The sequence below is a fragment of the Aythya ferina genome, assembly GCF_964211825.1.
Source record: "Aythya ferina genome assembly, chromosome: 15".
Lineage (NCBI taxonomy): Eukaryota > Metazoa > Chordata > Aves > Anseriformes > Anatidae > Aythya > Aythya ferina.
The window spans coordinates 13578872-13597852 of NC_140314.1; the positions used below are offsets into that span (position 1 = coordinate 13578872).

Here is an 18981-nt window from a genome sequence, read left to right on the forward strand (position 1 = left end):
TTAGTTCAAAATAAAGAAATATCCAGTATGTTTTTAATTGCACGTCATACTGAAAACAACAACAACAACAAAACAACCAACTGTTAAAATTAGTAGGAAGATAATATAAGTGGTTATTTGGACACAGACAACTAAATCCACATTGCACCTGCTGTCACGGGAAGAATTATGCTTAAGCTAGAGGGAGTGATCCAGCTGAGAGCTGTGTCATTGAGAGCTGTCACTGTGGCTACAGCTGAGAGCACCTTTGAGAGTATGTATTCATGTTTCAGAAATCTCCAAATTAAACTTAAGTTTGTTATAAATAACTACCATTGCCTAGATAGCTTAACCATTAATTCTAAAACTGCTTGTAAAAATGTGAGATTCTGCTGGTGGTGGTGCGTTTGAATGAAGAACACGAGATTTTGAAGGAGATACCTTGGTATTCACAGAATCACAAAATCACAGGAGATACCTTGGTATTTCCTCTTATGCAACACAAATTCGAGGCTGCTACTACCCATAACTGTCTATTTCCATCCACACAAGATGCTTTTGCTTCCTTTCTCTTATCTCATGCCAAGTGGCTCAGTCTTCCTCCTCCTAACATTCCCTGTTCCACTGGAGCATTATTGTATAGGCCATGGTAAAATAAGAGAAAATCCTTGAACCCTGAGTATCTGAAAGAGTAGGTCAGTGGGTAGGAGAATGCTGAATTGGTATGTGGGCTTATATTCATAAAACTAACACCAGAAAGAACTAATTGGTTAAGTAACTATTCCGTTAACTATTGTGTAACTATTGTACACAAAGTCAAAAAGCTCTTGGGCTAAGACAGCAGTGGCTTGTAGCTTTATGACTCCAGTCCTAACTACTTTCCTATAAGAAGTGACAGAGCTGGCTCTGAGAGAAGGGCACCCACTTCATCAGTGTTGCTGTGTCTCTCAATCAATGTGGCAGGAAAGAACATATCCTCAGGCTCATGAGTGTCCCTGCCTGCAACAGGAAAAAAAATGCAGCCTGCTAAATTAATGAGATGGAGGAAGCCCTAAGAAACCATTTGAACTGAACACCAGGCTGCTGCCAGCAAACCAAACCACACCTCTCTGAATACCAAACCACACCTCTCTGAATCTCCCCAAACAACAGACCTTGCCAACAATAAAAAAAAAAATTATTTCATTTGCTCTTCCAGGCAGTTTGCTAGTAAACATACCTTGCATTTGGCTCCATGGGGTTTCTAACTCATACACAGATGAGATACAGATTAAAAGGAATATGTTGTGTTACGATTTCCCAAGGAAACAAGAGGTAGAAAAACACAACAACAAAACAAACAACAACAACAAAAAAACAACTTTTGTTTGCTCTTTCAGCATGAAACAGTCCAGAACACCTTTGCCTAGAGGTTTTTTTTTTTTTATATATACTTTTTATCTCTCTACACAGTCATGTATTACCTTTCACCCTCTACTGATAAGTATATTCTAGTGTACCAAATCATTATTAAATCTTCTGGAGTTCAGACAGATTCATAAAAGATTTTATTGGATTTACTTGTAGAGATAAGCACAGGCAACGAGCAAGCACATCTGAGAACGTCAGCTCACCCAGAATTCCCAACATGATTTTCTTTTGGTGTCCTAGTCTAGAACCTCTGTCACCAAGCTGCCTCTGCAGCTTCACATAGCTTCTCATTCCATTCAACTTAAAAAAAATAATTCTGTGTGTTCAGTCAGATTTAGGTCAGCCTGTAAGTATTATGCTTCCATTTACTTGTTGCTGCACATCACAGACCCACTACCTGAGAAGCCATATAAAGCATTGTACTATAGCTCTTAGGTGACTGAGGAACGTGTCACCTGAAAAAAAAAAAAAAAAGCTTGTCTTCAAGGAGGAGGAACTAGATGGCTTAATTGAAGATCAGCTATATGTACTGGAGTCTGTCATGTCCATGTCATAAATTTCAACCAACCAGAGAAAACTGCAGAAGCCTCAGCTGTCACATCACAGGACAAGTATACCTATCTCAAGAGAGTTAATAGATCGCAGTTCAGTTCTGGTCACAGATTATATTAAAAGCAAATCTAATAATGCTACAGATGTTAAAAATAATTTATTTAAAGATAATGTTAACCAAATCAGGCATTACTGCAGATTATTAATATTACATATTACAGTGATGACTGTGGTCATAAAACAGATCCTATTAACAAACAATTGTTGCTAACTATAGTTTAGATAAGAGGAGAAAAAAAAAATAAAATAAAGAAACAGAAAAGCATTAGCCATCAGCTGCTTTAACTTACCATTATGCTAAAACTGTCAGAAAAAGCTACATGGCATTTAGGATGCTTAAACACTGAGTTGTTCAGCTATTAATAAATAGCAGAATAACAAATAGCTGAACATATTTTTAACAAGTTTTGCCCATTAGGAAAATATTTCTTTCCTCTTGTGGATGCAAGAAGATGAGTACTGCTGACCCAATTTCTAACCTCTTAAGAAGATATTCGTCCATGAGTAAGGACTACAGATCTCAACTATTTTTCATTATAAAAGTAAGGAGACTGAGAGCTTTTATGTGTACCCAGCACATTTTTATTTTTATTTTTATTTTTTAAATTTGTCTTCTCTCTTAGCTAATACCAGTGCTCCCAATACTCTGTGAGCTTTACTAAATAAGTAAAAATTGGACAACTGAAAGACCTGGCCTGGAGGGAGAAAGGGGTTCTAAAGCTACTGGCTCTAGACACTGCTTATCAGAAGTCAGCTCCTTTTGGGGAACAGCCCACTGGACACCCTGATAGTTGCAAACCAACAGATACCATCACACATTAGTAATAAATTTCACTTAAAATAATACTAGTGCTTAAATATTTTATACACAAAAACTGTATTAAAAGAGGCATGCTTGTACCATCATGAACTAATACATCAGAAAATCTCAGTACATTGTCTATACAACCTTCATTTCATTCTTTTGGTGTACTCACTGATTTGCCTTTGACTAGCTGATTACAGATGAATTTTTCCAAAACAACTTTTCTTGTTTGAAGAATGGGAGGTCTTCGAAACTAAACACACTTCCTTTCCTAGATCCCTAAAATCCAATGCCAGTTAGATGAGGACTGGCATACAAGCATCGTGCTTCTTGGTCTCATTCCTGTTTCTACATTAGTGCTGACAAAATTTTCTCAGTGTATTCTCTAAAGGGGAAAAATATCTAGAAACTGTGTTGATGAAAATTAGCTACAAACATTAAAGAGTTCTGAAATTATTGCACATTTCTTAGGGTGCTACAAGAGAGCAAACATATTAACTGTCTGCAGAGAAGACTGGGATAGTTGAAAACCTATTGCAATCTCAAGGTCTTAGATACCAAAAATGACCTAAACATCACTAAATTCTCTTTCCCAAAAGGGAAGTCCACAGGGATGCTTTTGAGTCATCATTGTTTCTATATATAGCATAACATCTACTTTTTAAACTAAAACAGTTCTGCTCTTTTTGCTTCTGCAGAAATACATTGTTAAGCAACTGAGAGGAACCATGGAACAGCAACAAACAAACTAAACACCTACCAACACCTGTATTCTTTGCAGCTGGGACCTACATCTCTGCCCATGGTTTTTTCTTCTTGAAATGCTCCACAAACATCAAGCAACTTTCCCAAGTACTTGTTAAGTCTCTTGTTTGGTCCTTGAGACCAATTAGCCTGCCACCCCACCTTTGCTTGAACTCTGCAGCACAGGTTCAGTGTTTGGCCTTGTTTCACCTTATTGGATTCCACATAGCCAGCTTCTTTTTTTCAGTTCTTTTGAGACAAGTATGTTAACTAAAGTGCAAAACATGTTTTCATGTTAAAATCATTAAGTTATGTTTGTTATATTAATGTTTAAAAAAAGTAACAAACTATTATAGAATCACAAGGTATACAAATGCAAGCACAGACAGCCTACATTGTGGAATTGCATATATAGATTAAAATTAGTATTAGAGCTTCTTCCAGATACCACTCTGTGCTCCAAGTGAATTTTAACCCCATCTCCCCAGCTACTAAAAAGCACCACTGCATATTACATAGCAGTGTTGTACTGATTACAACAAGACATAAATTGTGTCAGCTTTGTGTTTTGTTGTTCATCAACCAAGTTCTTTGGTAGTGGCTGAGAGAAGAAAACAATGGCTTGAGGACAAAGCAAAGCATTGGTATAGCTGTTTCCTACCTATTGGGATGGATGAAATCTGAGAGTAGAGATCCAGCATGCGATTGCCATCTACATCTACTAGGTAGTTCCCTCGGCTCTCTTCATAATTGCAAAAAAAGTGTACAGCTTCTGCATTCTTAAAGAAAAAACAAACAATGAAAGCTTTAAGTAGCAGCAGTGTGGAGGAAGCAACAGCAAAATTCGATAAAAATATCTAGTGATAAAATGTAAAGACACATTATATCCATTCCATGGAATTAACTGTACAGCTATTTTTATAGAGACTGTTAAGAATCATCTGTTCTAATGAAAAAAGGAGGCAAAAAAACGCACATTTCTAACATCTATCAGCTAAGTAATATATAATGACTGAACAACTCGGAGTGAATAAAATAATTCTGCCAATCCTCAATAACTAGGTAGTTTCAGATCTGAGAATATAACTTAGTCTTCTTTATCCAGTGAACCTCCACATGATGCTTGCAGTTATATAAAAATACAGGCTGACAGCCTTTTTTTGTTATGAAATCTTATTTTCAATAGTTTGTGAAGGAAGTTAAGGGCAAGCACGCACTTTGAGGAACTGCTTGTCTTGGGAAGGCAATATGCACTTAGGTTGGCATACTTTTAAGACCAAATATACTTGTGTTCTCACTAGCTACTACATAACAACTCAAAAAGCACATAAACTGTTTAAGTAATTACAGAGAAATCACTGATTCTAGCAAAACCATTCTGCTGTATTCAAAATAGACTAGATTTTATTCAAATGCACACATATACCATGTCTAAGCATTCAAACCCAATCTCAGTCCTCCACCTTATTTTTTTGAATTGAATTAAACATACAAAACAGGATTTTAAAGCAAGTTCTGAAATCACCGGATGGATACCTGCCCAAACTCAGAAAATTTGACAAATTACCTGAATTCCATTCAGCTGTTTCATTAATTCCTGCAGATAAAATATAAAAATAAAAAATCAGCCCCAGGTATGTAATTACCAAACACTGAAGAAAAACATGTTTCTTTTACATGACCACAAAAATTGTGTGCAAAACTTGCCATCTTAGATGCTTCCCAGGCAACTGCACTTGCCACGTGAATTTTCATAGCATATCTTGCACACATGACACTTAAATTGTTACAGTGGCATGTTGAGCTGCATGAGCTGCACACACTGTTCAATTATAAATCTTCAGAAAGGAAAAGCTGCCTGTCCTATACTGATCAACCAAACTGAGAAGAAAAGAGACAAATGGCATATGTACAAAACATATGCGGACGTGATGCTGGCACACTGGTTCTAGAAATACAGTTTTAAAAAATTATAAAATCAGTTTCTTAACATCAAGACTAGCTATGCCAATTGTATTTGTGTTCCATCCAAATTCCTGTGTTTTGCAGAGAGCTTGCAAAGGAGGCAATATGGAAATTACTGAAGAGCAATTATTTTGACACTGAAAGCATTTTAAGTGCTTTAGCTCTAAAGCTTGTTAGCTTTCCTGTGCTAACTGAACAGCTTCCGTATAAATACTGACTCTGTCAGAGTAAAATTGTCCAGCAAACTGAAACTTTTGATTCATTTCAAAACCAAAGCATTATTTTACATCATAAAGTCAACTAGGTTGCTCTTTTTCAGCAGGAGGACAAGTAGCCACGTCTCTGCACCAGGCAGATGAGAAGTTTCAGCAACTTGATGCTCTTTTGTTCTCAGTAACTTCGAATAGGAAGTTGGCAGTTGAAATTCAGGTGAAATTTAGATGTCTCTTTGAGAGAGGAGCAAGACAGGCTTCCCCCCTTCCTAGCTTTTCACTCTCAGCATCTTGATAAAAGTGGGCATAGACTGTTGTAAAATGATATTTATTCATATTGGATTTAAAGTTTGGAATTAAATTTGTTCTCTAGGAAGTTAAACACAGCTAAAGAAAAAATATACAAGCCATTATACTTTGAGAACTTACTCTAGATCGTGGTCCAGGAACTTCTGTCTTCATTAGAGGTCCATCATAATCAAAATCCACATCAATTTTAGCTGCAGCTTGACTGATGTATCTGTGTCCTGTAGGAAATAATGAAAACCTGAGTACAGACCATATTTTTTGTGTTCTCCTTCAGAATAAATATCCATACCTTATCTGACTGAGAACACTTGACAGATGAGACCAATTACGTTGTGCTGTCTGAAGTGAACCAAATACCTCATCTTTGACAAGTGTGAAATAAAACTAATACCAGTGAGGTAGCTTTAAAAAAAAAAGAAGTGAAACGACAACACAAGCCTAGAAAAACAGGCAAATCCTACTGTAAAAGACACGAGGACTAAGAGCACATCTGTTTCCATCTCCACTGGTAAGTCTGCTGATACACCTTGAGCAAGCCTTTGCTGGGAATGCCCCATTCCTACGCAGCGAAGGCTCACCACCAGTAACAACCAAAAAGCTTCATTGAGTCCACTGGTAAACAGCACTGCAATGTTCTGCAATAGCTCCAAGAACACTGCTTGGAAAATATTAGTGCCTCAGAAAGGAAAATAGGTATGTTTAAAATAAACTGAAAATCTCATGTGAATCCAGCATCTTGCACTGCAGCTCTGAAACCCGGGTCAAAAATAGCAACACAACTTTTGCTCTGTCCTATGCCTCGGTTGCTGTTCTTTATCCATGTATGTAATGGGGATATCACAATAAACTTTATATCCGTAACAAAGCTAAAAGGCAAAACCTCTTGAATTTCATCAGTAACATGCTCGGTTCCCATTTCTGAAGCAACTGTACCACAATGCAGTGTTTGGGCATAGCTCGTAAGAGAGAAAGCAGCTTTACAAGTCATCTTTACCAACACTTCAGGATACAGCCTTTCGAATAACGCAGAAATGTTACACGATATCGGTGGGGTTCAGCCAGCAGAGCTGGAAAAGCAGAGCTGGAAAAGCAGCTCTCTCAACCTTGTCATCTGAAATCTACATGTACAAAGCTCTAACCCCTGACCCCGGCAAGTGTCAGTGCCCAGCCACAAAGTCATGGCAGCACCTTTCGGTTCTCCAGGCTTGTTCTCTCCACCCAAATTGGGGTGTGTGAGAAGGCCAGAAAGGAGCAGTCTACATCGATTAGAAACAGATAGGGCACAAATAGCCTGTTAGCTCAGAGGAGTGCTGGATGTACAAAATAAAGAGACAGGCCTATATCCCAGTACCTGGTTAGCAGTGCTAGCATGTGCACACAGCAGTCCCCACAAACCAGCACCAACCCAGTGCTGGAGGCCGGAGTGACAGTGAGACCCTGCTGAGTGCATCTGGTCCCTCCCAGCCCTGGGCTCCCTACACGCCTGAGCGGCAGAAAGAAGGGAAGTGAAGGACGTGCTTTGGACAAGCAGAGCAGAACAGAACAGAACAGAACATGCTTTGCTTACTGCCATGCAAAAGGGAAGCTGGGGACACGGCCTACCCACGCCACCAGGCTGATGTGATGGGGAAGTGTCAGGAAGCACCATTTCAGTAATGCTAAGCATCCATTTGGAGTACGTGTATGTTCCATTCAGGGGTTTAGGGGATAATTGCACGTTTGCAACAGAGGAAGTACAGACTTGATGGCTTTACTGAGGCGCCCAGCAAGAGACTATGAGCTAGCTCTGCACACTGTGACTAAGTGCTGGACTGAACTAACCGTCTGACAGTCCTGTGACTTTTATAATCAAGCACCTGCAAGGCCTCGCACAGCACGGTATCAATGACAAATTGGTCTTAATAAACTCAACTTAGGGGCATCGCTCCTGCAGCAGATTAACACTTGAAAGATAAGCGCATCACCTGTTTTGGGCTGCGACGGGCATTTTAAGATGGTGCAATTTGCAAAACCTCACGTGAAGATCCTCAGCTCCCTTTCTCTCAGAGGAAGGCCGAGTTGCAGGTCAGAGGGGTGATGGGTGGCTGAAGTAAGGTGACAGAAGCACCTCTGGCAGCGCAGTGCTGGTACAGCACACCCCATGTCACCATCACCCCTGAAAGGCAGGCACCAGGTGAGGCAGGCCGCGTCCATGCAAGCAAAGGGCAGTGGGACATCCACAACTGCCCCTCACAGCCACAACTTCATTTAAGAAAATCACCAGAAGCGTTCTTGTTTTCAAATGATGGTTGTCAAATAAGTATTTATCAAAGAAAGAGAGGCTATGCTTTGAGAGTGCTCAGCACTGCTTTGAACATCGCTGTTTGGCCAAGGTTTGTAATTGTGATTAGAGACGTTGTCTTTGGATTTGGTAAGTCCAGGCTGAGATGGGCACAAGAGGCAGTGGGCACAAACCAGAGCACAGGAGGCTCCCTCTGAGCACCAGGCGGCACTTCTGTGCTCTGTGGGTGCTGGAGCCCTGGCCCAGGTTGCCCACAGAAGCTGTGGAGTCTCCTCCTTGGAGGTCTCCCAAAGCTGCCTGGACACGGGCCTGGGCCCCCTGCTCGGGGTGGCCCTGCTGGGGCAGGGGGAGCAGATGAGCCCAGGGGGCTACGAGTGAGAGATGTGCCAAGCAAGGCTGATTCTGAGAAAGTTTATCTGCAAAATCACAGCCCGTTGGAAGTATCTCTAGCTGAGCACTTAAACTCACTGCTCATTTTGGGAAAACTTGGTCTGCAAAGAGAAATCTTCTCCCCAGCTTTAATTCCAAGTGTTATATCTGAGATGCGTCACTGCCTCTCCGCGAAGCTATTAATAGGTTTTGTTACAGCAACACCACTTCATTTTTGTGTCATTCTGTTTAGCATTCATGTAAATTGCAGACTGCATGGCAACTGTTCCGCCAGAAAAAAAAGCTACTGCAGATAAAAGATCAGCAGAAGCTACATAATACAGAGCCGATTAAGCTGCGGATCCAGTAGGCAGCTTACGAAGTCTACAAGGGGAAGAAAGAGACCCCACCAACCCCTCCGTGCCCCCAGCTCCTTCCTGGATGGGAGATCACAGCAAGCCAGCAGGAACATTTCAATTTTTTCTGCATCACCCAAGCCCCCGTGCTCTTCATCTCCATCCCTCCCCTCAACAAGCTCTGCTCTCTCCCTCCTATGGAAGAATTTACTGTCCCCCTGCATGTCACAGGGCACTGCAATATCCCCCTCCTTTCCTTTTAACCTTCTTTTCTGCAGAGCGGGGCTGGGCCCACAACTTTTCTGGGCATCCCTGTGTCGTATGGTGCAGATGGAGGGCAGGAGATTCACTTCCCTGCCCTCTGTTCTCTTCTCTCCCTTACCAGGCTCTGTGTGCTGCTGTGTGGTACAGGGGAGAGCACCAAGAGAGGCACAGAAAACCCAGGGCGTTTTGGAAGTCAGCAGTAGCATAAAAGATATGGAAAAAAAAAAACTGGATCTGATGCATTTAGAAATATAAGCATGAAAAAAAAAATGGACTATTTCAGGTCTTTAAATGTAATTATTTCATGGTAGGTTAATCTGCTTCAATAAATAACAGAAAAACAGCATTTAGTTTGTAAACCTTATAAAGTAATAAATAAATAAAAATCTAATGAGCTTTCAAGAAGTACCACCAATAACCCTTCTGTTGGTGTTCTGTGCAGGTATTTTCTGCTTCAAGTACTCTGAAATACCTGCACAACAAAGATTTACTAAGGTTTATAATGTTGCCCAGTAACATGCCAAATAGAACAGGGGTGAAAGGGAAATAGCTTTACAGTAAGACACAAATGTTTTATTGTACTCTGGTATTACTTTGCTGGTGTTTTTTGTTAAAGGTGTGGAAGCACGTTCACTTATCTCGCACTTGATGCTTTTGAACTATGGTTGCAGGGTGTGTACAAAGCAAAAGGAACACACGCCTGGAACCCTCTTTCTAACTAGTCATAGCCCAAGCTGCCATTTCCCATAACAGATGCAGGGAACTTCATTTTAGCTTTTACATTTTGTCAGGTTTAAAGCTTTACCATTATTTTTGAAAGTTTGACTTAAACATACTTGTAAAATGAGTTTTCCTCCAGACGTAAGGGAAAAAGTGAACTTCTTTTAGTTGTTTTAATAAGCCAAAGTCTTTATTGTTATTTCATTATTACAAATTCTGTGGCCCCAAACTGTTTTCTGAGTCATTTAAAAGAAAAGACTTGCTTATATTATAGTCATGCTCGACTGCAGGTCAGTTCATTCCTCTGCTGAAAAGGAGCTAATAGGAACATGTAATTCAGGGTGTTTCTGCTGGAGAGCTCTAGACCCTGTTCTCTGCAGTGACAGCCTCAGCAGGGAGTTTTGAAAAGCCAAAACACGCAGCACGTATGAGCCTTACTGGGAGGAACCTTTTTGACTTGTTCTGCAAACAGCAAATGTTGCCTTCTTCTCCAGAACTTTCTCCAACAAGAACTTTTCTCCAACTTCCTCTCTGCTGAAAACATATGGCAAGTACACTTTTGACAAGTTTGACAAAGCTGCACATCCAAGACAGGTGAACTAGGACCCACATGCACTTTCCTCTTCTTCCACCATCGCCAACGTTCCTCCCATTTGGAGCATCAGCTGCCCATCTCTGGAAATCAGGCCACATTCCCTGGGCACTAACACCTATCTCAGCGTAACAAAGCGAGTCGGCATTAGGAAACCCTTCCAAGACTCACAGCCTGTAAACAAGTCTATCAGTAACGTGCACGTGCAATCTTCCTGTTAGGGGAAACATTTAGCACACTGTATTTCTGTGATTTTTAAATAAAGACTACTTTGGGGAGAGGGCAACCAGCCTCCCAGAAATGCTCAGTAGAGCAGCAAAGACCACAGAAGCTAGTAGCATCATCTTTTTGCTGCTCTTTATGCAACAGCCTCATCTACACTGATATTTGAACTAGATATGTGTTAAAGGCACACATGAGCGATTAAAAATGAGCAGAGCTTTGCTGTGTGGTGCTGCATCAATTCACACTGGCACAGCTTGTACCTGTCAACAGACGGGTTTTATACACAGCAAAGGTTGCTCAAGTGAAACTAAAGCATGCCAGTCTTCCCGAAGAAGAGTTGCTTTAAAGATCATTTTTATTATATTAGTGGCGTTGGTCAATTTATGAGACAGATTACTTTGTTTTAAACAGCTTTCAGGAGCAGCTTAGCCAAACCTCAGTTACTTTCAGGATGTCAGTGAACCAGAGTCACCTAAAAAAGGAGCAACACAAGTGATCTTTCAGCTGATTCACTGATACAAATTTGATTTATACATTTGCTTTCAAGAGCCCACGGTGTGTATCATTTTATGAACACCAGTATAAGGACAGCTTTACCAATTTACTGGTCCTTGTGCTTGTCAAAGGGTCATTCCACCTCCTAGCTCAGGCTAATGCTATGGTTTGAATCTGAAGGAACAGCCTGCCATGAAGAAAACGAAAATGGCTTGTGTTACCTCATCCTGCCAACACATTGGGAAGGAAGGGATTGCTGTGAACAGGCTCTCTAGGCCTACCTGCACCCAGAAGTACTGCTCACTGACAGCATGTTAACTGGTGGGCCTGGACCCAATCCTACACCTGAAATAGGATTTTTCATTTGAAGGAAAAAAAAAGTTGTGATCACACGTATGGCAGATGGCCCAATCTGTCACGATAAGCAGCAATTGTGTGCATAACCAACACACAGCATGTTTCATGGGCACAGAGAGACACACATCATATCTGAGTGCATGACCAACACCATGGTGCACAAGCACATCTATCGTTATAACAAAAGCAGAACTATGTAAGGTAGCGTTCCTGGGAAACCAGGTGTCCTGATGTAACACAACTCAGCTTAGCAGGTAGAGAAGACTGAAGTGCACAAGTAATTGCAGAATAAACTCCAAAAACTGCACAAGTCAGTAATGCCCTGTCCAACGAATGGAGCTCAAGTACTCTGCGAGCCTTGCAAGTAAATCAGTAGATCAAGTAAATCAGACCACTCACTGCAATGCATCCCTAGTTAACTGTACCATGTCTGCTCAGCTGGAATTTCTCTCTCTCGAAGGCACTGAATGTATGTTACAGCTTGGATCGAATTACTCCTGTTTGACTTTTTAATGTCAAGTTACTCTGCAACAGAAACTCTGCAAATGAAGCTACTCCATTTTGGGACTGATGAATTCAGGTCTTGGTTTTGAATGCTCCACTTTGCATCTCCAGAATATATAAGTGACAGATTCTTACCAGGTCCAAGCAAATATATATATATATATATATATATTTATTTTTTTTTTCCTAGATGTATCAATATTTATGCTCTTGAGCCAATGGACCAACTCAACCTACTGACTTTCTGTTGAGGTCTGTGATCAAACAGCAATGGAAGAAGAGTTTCTCATGGTATATTAACTTAGCATAAGAACAGGACCAAATAGTATGACTCTTCCTAAAAAAGCATTATGAAGGCTTTTAAATTACATGTAGCTAATAAGACTGAACAGAGTATCTCTTAACATCAAATCAAAAGTCAGAAAACAAATGATGCATGATTAATGAACCTAATTACCAGAGACCACATCAGCTAAATGACTTGCAGAGAACTTTTGACCCCTCTCATTTGAAGATGGTGGGTACAACAAATTAAATTCTACTTTTCTTGCTTCTGGCAGACTCTTCAAAGCTCTATACAACATATAGCATCCTTCTAAACACTTGAGTGTTTAACATCAGCAAATTATCATTCTTCCTTTTCATGTAACAGGATGTCATCATTTGCCAGCAGACAGAAAAGCTCGTATTTCAACTCCTGTTTTCTAAGCTATCTTCATCACTCACCAGGTGTCTCACTCAGCAATTTTTAATAAAGAACCACATTGCTATAGCAACATAATTAATATAATTACACCCTTCTAACATTTGGTGATGTTAGCAGTCACAAAGAGCGCTACTGTTAGCAGGTCTCTGGTGTAAGCAGTGATCTCTGACAGGTAGGTTTACCAGAGGCCTAGGAAGTACTTAGACCTCTGATACGCTTGACCAAACCACTCTCTATAAATACAGTTCCTGAACGTACAACAACTGGATATTACCTGAGAGAAACTCCAGAGGAGGCACTGTAATTTTATCAGTGTAATTAAGAGGAAGAACTATCCTAAGGCAAAAAAGAAAAGATAGAAAAAATAAATGCTGACACATTTCTCAAATTCAAACGTTTTGCTGTGAAAGAGTGTAGAATGAAAGATCCCCAGTCCCAAAGGAGGCACGTTACATGTGCCATACACTGCTGCCCTGTACAAGTGCAGAAAGGCAATTTCCCATGCGTGTCTGTAACTTCTACTCCATGGTGTCTCCCAAACCTCCTTCCAGATTGAATTTTTGGAGCATGGAGGCCCTGACAGCCTAATGTAGGAGGACTGTGATTTCCCCCAAATACTATTTTAGGTGTTGCAAGTATAATCTGTTACTAACAGCTCTTGAAACGCAATGGCAAAAGCCCAGGCTAACTAGAGGTGTTTGGAAAGCGAACATTGCTGTTGCATAATATTATGAAAACTGAGACTGCTATTTACAGAGTGCTTATGCTGTAAAATCAGAAGCTGCTCCACATGAGACTGACTGGGTTTCAGGACTCCCACATACACACTGGAGATTTTATGGGAAAAGGATTCTCCAAAGACCAAGACAAAATCTGAAAACAAAGAGGGTGAACAGGAGTGGAGGCTCCCAAAAGAAAGCGCAAGAACAACTCCCTCCCCCCAAATGCACCATAATCCCAAATCAACTCTTCAGCACTAATGGGAACACCAAGCTGCTAGTTGTCCTGCAGAACTTGTGATGTGAATCAGCCATAACATTGTGCCTCATTTGCAGCCCAGCAGACCACAGTAAGTGAAAGTTCATCAGGACCCCTCTAGAGATTAACAGCCACAAGAGAAAACAGCCAGCATTACCATGGCTGCCCCGTGTGGGACAGAAGGAATGGGAAATTAGATGGGGATGTCATGGGCCTTACTTGTCCTCCTTCGCCTTAAGGAGCTGAGAACTGCTGCCCAAACTTGGCCTTGCAGCTCAGCCTCCTGGCCAGTAGTTGTCCAGCCACCATTTTTTAACCTGAGCATTGCCATGTATCTCAGCTTTCGGCAGAACGTCTGATCAGGCTGGGAAGAAAAGGTTCCTCAGGCTAGCAGGAGAGGTTGCACCCCAGGTCATCAGCAGCTGGTTCTCAGGGCAGCAGCTGAAGGTGACCTCAAGTTTGTGCCCTCTATCACCCAGAGAAGGGATATGATCTTTGCTTCTCCCACATATCCCTCAAACATATCCAGTTTATTCTCTCTACTGAAAGAGAGAAATATTATCTGGATGTAAATAAGGTTTGCGTTAGGCAGAGCAAGACCTCAGACCACTTCACTTCTTGTCCTGATTTCCTAGGGAAACTTCTAATGTATAAACAGAATTAAAAAAAAGCAGTAAGTCATAGCAAGGATTAATACTGGAGACAAAAGGATTAGAGTAAACCGTTCTCATGGTTTTCCAACCTCAGATAACTGTGATGGGGACAAGTCAAGAATGAACATGAACATCTCTCAGTCTTCACTGCAGCATGCCGGTGAGATAAGGTGGTATTATTCTCTGAAGAGAGTGAGGAAATAGGCTGAGATATGTGAGGTATGGCCTCAACTAGAGTTAGTTCACCTAGGGCACTGCAATAAAAGTGCTGAGAAACTGGAAGAGAACAACTGGATCTATGAATTAAGATTGAAATATTATTTAAATCATTTGAGACAGAAGTACAAGGTTTTGGGAGAGGTAATAGGTTTCAAATATGTAGAAGGCTGCTGCTAAGAAATAATAAACATTCCAGCTTCCAGGTCCACTGAGGATAGGACAAATAGTAAGGACTTGACTTTTCCTGTTTTTGAAACTTAGGTTAAACACTAGGAAAAAAGCTCTAAAGATAAGGGCAATTCAGCAACAGAGCAGATTGCCTGGGGAGGCTGCAGAAGCCACACCGCTGGGGGCTTTTAAGAGCAGGTCAGCATCCTGGAGGAGCATGTGCGAGCACTAATGGGAACTGATGCCTCCTTAAGGCAGAAGACTGGCCTTTTGGCATGCTTTCCAGTTCAAGAATCAAAGAAGAATTCAACCCCTCAGGGTAATCAGCAGGAAACTGAACCGAGATCTCTAGAGTCCTCATAACTGTGCTGCTGCTCTACCATCTAACAGCAAACTATGATTTGGCCCACCTCTGAAGCACAGAAATGGAATAGTTTTCCCATCAGACACAGCCGATCAAACCAGAGGTAGCACGAAGTGAGGCTAGTGTGTGATTCTGACTGTCAGCCCTAATTAACCTGCAGCATGGAGACTGCTGATGGCAACGCAGCTGTGACTGCAGCGCTCAGCTGATGATGTACACTGAGAAACACCAGTATTTCTTCAGCATCAACTGCCTCTCCTGGGCTTGTCTCGATGTTGCTGTACTGAGAGCACTATGCAGGACTATTTGTTAAAAATATATATATATATATATTATGCTAGCTACTCTGTCTACCGATGTTCTGCCACCTCTCAAATTCTATTAAACCGTACCTTAGATAGCAAACTATCAAGTACAAGAAATACATACAGACAACAAATTGATACCTGATTACAGCTTATTATTATTTTTCAGGAAAGCATAAGGACTCCAAATTATTACAGGCTTTACATGTATGGGGAAGATTTAACTTGTATGTTACATCGATACATTTCACTTAGCTTTTGCATTTTAATCAGCTTAAACAATTTTCAGTTTTCGTTTTGTAGTTATCTGGCCATGGACTAGCACTGTGTTAGGAATTAGAACACCACAAGCAATGGTCAAGTAAAGAAGATTCTCCTCCCAGATGCTTAACTCTTATCCCACATTCGTTAAAAGATTTGAGGACTTGAAATCTATCTCGATTAGAATTAAACACCATCTCCCACATACAACCAGAGAAAAAATTCCTAGAAATATTTTGATTAATATTGAGTTTAGTTTCCTTTGTTCCCATGTGTTTTACAACAGTGAATGTGGGTACAATTCTCTGCCACAGTGAATGCAAACTTGCCAACATCCTTCCCTTTTCACATGCCCCTTTTTTGTCAGAAACCAGCATAGTTCATGCTCAGGGCCAGCACAACGCTACCACCCACATTTGCTTTAAAAATAAGAAATAATCAAGGAGGAAGACTCTCTTTCTGTAAATAAATTTATAATAGATTCAAGCTGCGCGAATTATTGCACTCAATGCAGACACGCAACTGAAACATCACAGCCCACAGAAAGACTTCTACCAAGAGGCAAGCTATACTCTCCACCTCCCCTTTGCAAACCCTGCCATTTCAGTATCTCACTGAGAAAAACAGCAGACCAAATGGCACTGCAGGAATTTTGTGGGAGTAACGTATGAGGAGTCTTTCTCAGTCTGTACAGCTCGGAGTTTGCATGCTCAAAAACATGTCGGAGGAGAGCACCCTGAGGCAGAAATTGGACATCCCCCTCTGCATCTCCCTAAAAACAAGCAGCGACCATCAGTGCTGCAGCCTCGGCTGGTACTCAGCAGGAAAATGACCCGAAGCTCACATTTTTTCTACAGCTGTCAGTCTCCTGCCTATTGTGTCAGCCAGGAACGTAGCAGGCTAAAAAACTACCATAAGACAGTTCCTTCTGGTAGGGGCTTCTGCTTTTGCTCCATGTTTTATCTCTGGAGACATGCACCCAAAGCAGCATGCCAGCTACACAACCTGCCAACAAGGCCCTCCATCCTTTGCTATAAGCCTGCTTTTAGCAGCCTTTCCACTTACACGTTTCCGAAAAGGATGGCCTGATGGGGCCCAGAGTTGCATTTCTTTTGTACTGCTGCCCTTCATTGCAATGGTGAGAACAGAAGAGCTATCCCACCTGCACTTCAGGGACCTCAGGTGCACTGCACAGCTGTAGTGATTTGTCTTCCTGGGCAGGGAGCATCAGGAAGTGTGCAAGATGCTGGGAGAGACAGGGAGTGTTAAGTGATAGCGAGACAACAGATGAGCTCAGAGGACTGGCAGCTGCTGAGGGCTTACTTGCTGCAAGCACTTTCCATTGGCCACTATCGACCAAACGATCACCGCTCTTGCACAGCTCGGGTAATCAGTGCATCACTCCCATACATAAAGGGCATCCAGTCCTGAAACACTGACCTAATACTTTTCCAATAGCTACAAGACCAAACGTTCTGTTCTTTAGCCAAAGGTCAGTTGCTCCGCAAAGTTTATTGTTTAAAAGGAAATCATTTTTTTTTTTTTTAAATTTCTAAGCAAATGGAGGGGTTCTGTGTTTGCACGGCAGTGGCACAAGGAGCACACTGGCTCAGCAGAAGGCCTAGAAGAAAAGAAACATTAATATTTACTTGGTCACAGAAAAAGCCATTGAGCCATACTGTATTCAGTGTAACAGCACATAAAGTGGACGCTAGATCTTAAGTTCAACACTTTGTCCAAAAAGACCAAAAGAAATTTGCACTTTTAAAGCATAAGACTGAAGTTTGCGCATGTATTTCATGAGACTGGAGGCTCAATGTACATGTGCTAACCTAGGAGCTGGGGTCTAGCAAGAGCTTGTCATCATACACTTAGGAGAAAACAGCCTGAAGCTGTGGGTTAGGCCTTTATTTTACATTAGAGCTAAGTGCAGGCAGAAAAATACCCCCACCAAAGGCCACCTGTTGGTGTCAGTCACACAAAACCTCCCCACAAAGAAGACAGGCAGGGGCACGCTATGATGGCAAAAGGTGATTTTGATGGATGACTTTTTCACCTCTGCACCACGTAGCATGAGAAAGTAGCCCTGTTAGAGCAGAGTTCCAAGGGCTGATGAGCTTTGTTTCGTTTAATAATTTGCACTGTAAACGTGCTGAGTCCTTCAATTTGCCAAATTAAAAAACAAACAACAACCAACAAAACAAAAAAAAAATCACATAAAAAACCCCACAGCATCCCTGTGTGCCACTTCTGTACTACAACTGCATCACTATCCGAGATGCAGAACGCAGTATCGTTCAAGTTTTGAAAGATGCAGCACTAGATAAACGCCAGCAACTTTCAAACTGGAATCTTCTTCACTAGCATAACATGAATGCTACCAAATACAAACCAAATAGTACAAAAGCCACTTACCAAATACAAGCAGCCTGGAGTTCTGCTGCAGACAACAGCTCAGCTGACGACTAAGCAACATTGACGCCATTTTATGTTTTCTTTACTCAAAAAGACTCTATCTTGAGGCTGATGTTCTGGAAGAAAAAAAAAAAAGAAAAACATTTATTCATGTCCCTGTGGATGCAGCTACTGTGCCATTCATTTCAATTTCTCCTTTCGGTATCAGGACTGAGACCTGAGTCTGACACTAGGTCCTGTTAAGGCAAATGACTACCAGAGTAAATTTGTAACTCCCAGCTTCAGTGGGGCCAAGAGATAAAAGATCATCATTTAGCTTCCCTTCTTCGCTTGCTCATTGACTTTCTGCATGCATGTTAGACTAAGTTAATCATTTAATTTTTTTTTTCTTGTCAGTCTCTCAGGACAATGTGTTACTTAGACTGAACCTATGTTCATGATAAAAACTTCATCTAAACCAAAAAGACAGCATGAGAAACATTAGAAAATAAAAGAAAAACAATTATTTGAAAACACAGTTTCTACCAAGCAATCTCATCTCTCCAAAGACAGCCTGTGAGAGCCGGGGTTGTTCAGCCTGGTGAAGGCAAGGCATGGACCTGACGGAGGGCGCAAAGAGAGTCAGGTACCTCCCAGTGCTGTCCAGTGAGAGGGCAAGGCAATGGGTGAAAAATGAAATACAGTCAGTTCCACCTAAACCATAGAAGAGGTTG

General features: G+C 41.2%; 1 protein-coding gene across 3 annotated transcripts in view; it reads right to left on the reverse strand.

Annotated features, from left to right (window-relative positions):
• Nucleotides 1–18981, reverse strand: part of ABAT (4-aminobutyrate aminotransferase) — a 57062-nt gene that overhangs the window by 19047 nt on the left and 19034 nt on the right. For all 3 annotated transcript variants that reach the window (XM_084536868.1, XM_084536867.1, XM_084536866.1), the window contains exons 2-5: nt 18269–18384; nt 6157–6254; nt 5118–5147; nt 4212–4329 (exon numbers count right to left, since the gene is read on the reverse strand). In XM_084536868.1, the coding sequence (XP_084392994.1) occupies nt 4212–4329; nt 5118–5147; nt 6157–6254; nt 18269–18338 (316 nt within the window). In that variant the 5' untranslated portion in view covers nt 18339–18384. The remainder of the gene's footprint in view (nt 1–4211; nt 4330–5117; nt 5148–6156; nt 6255–18268; nt 18385–18981) is intronic.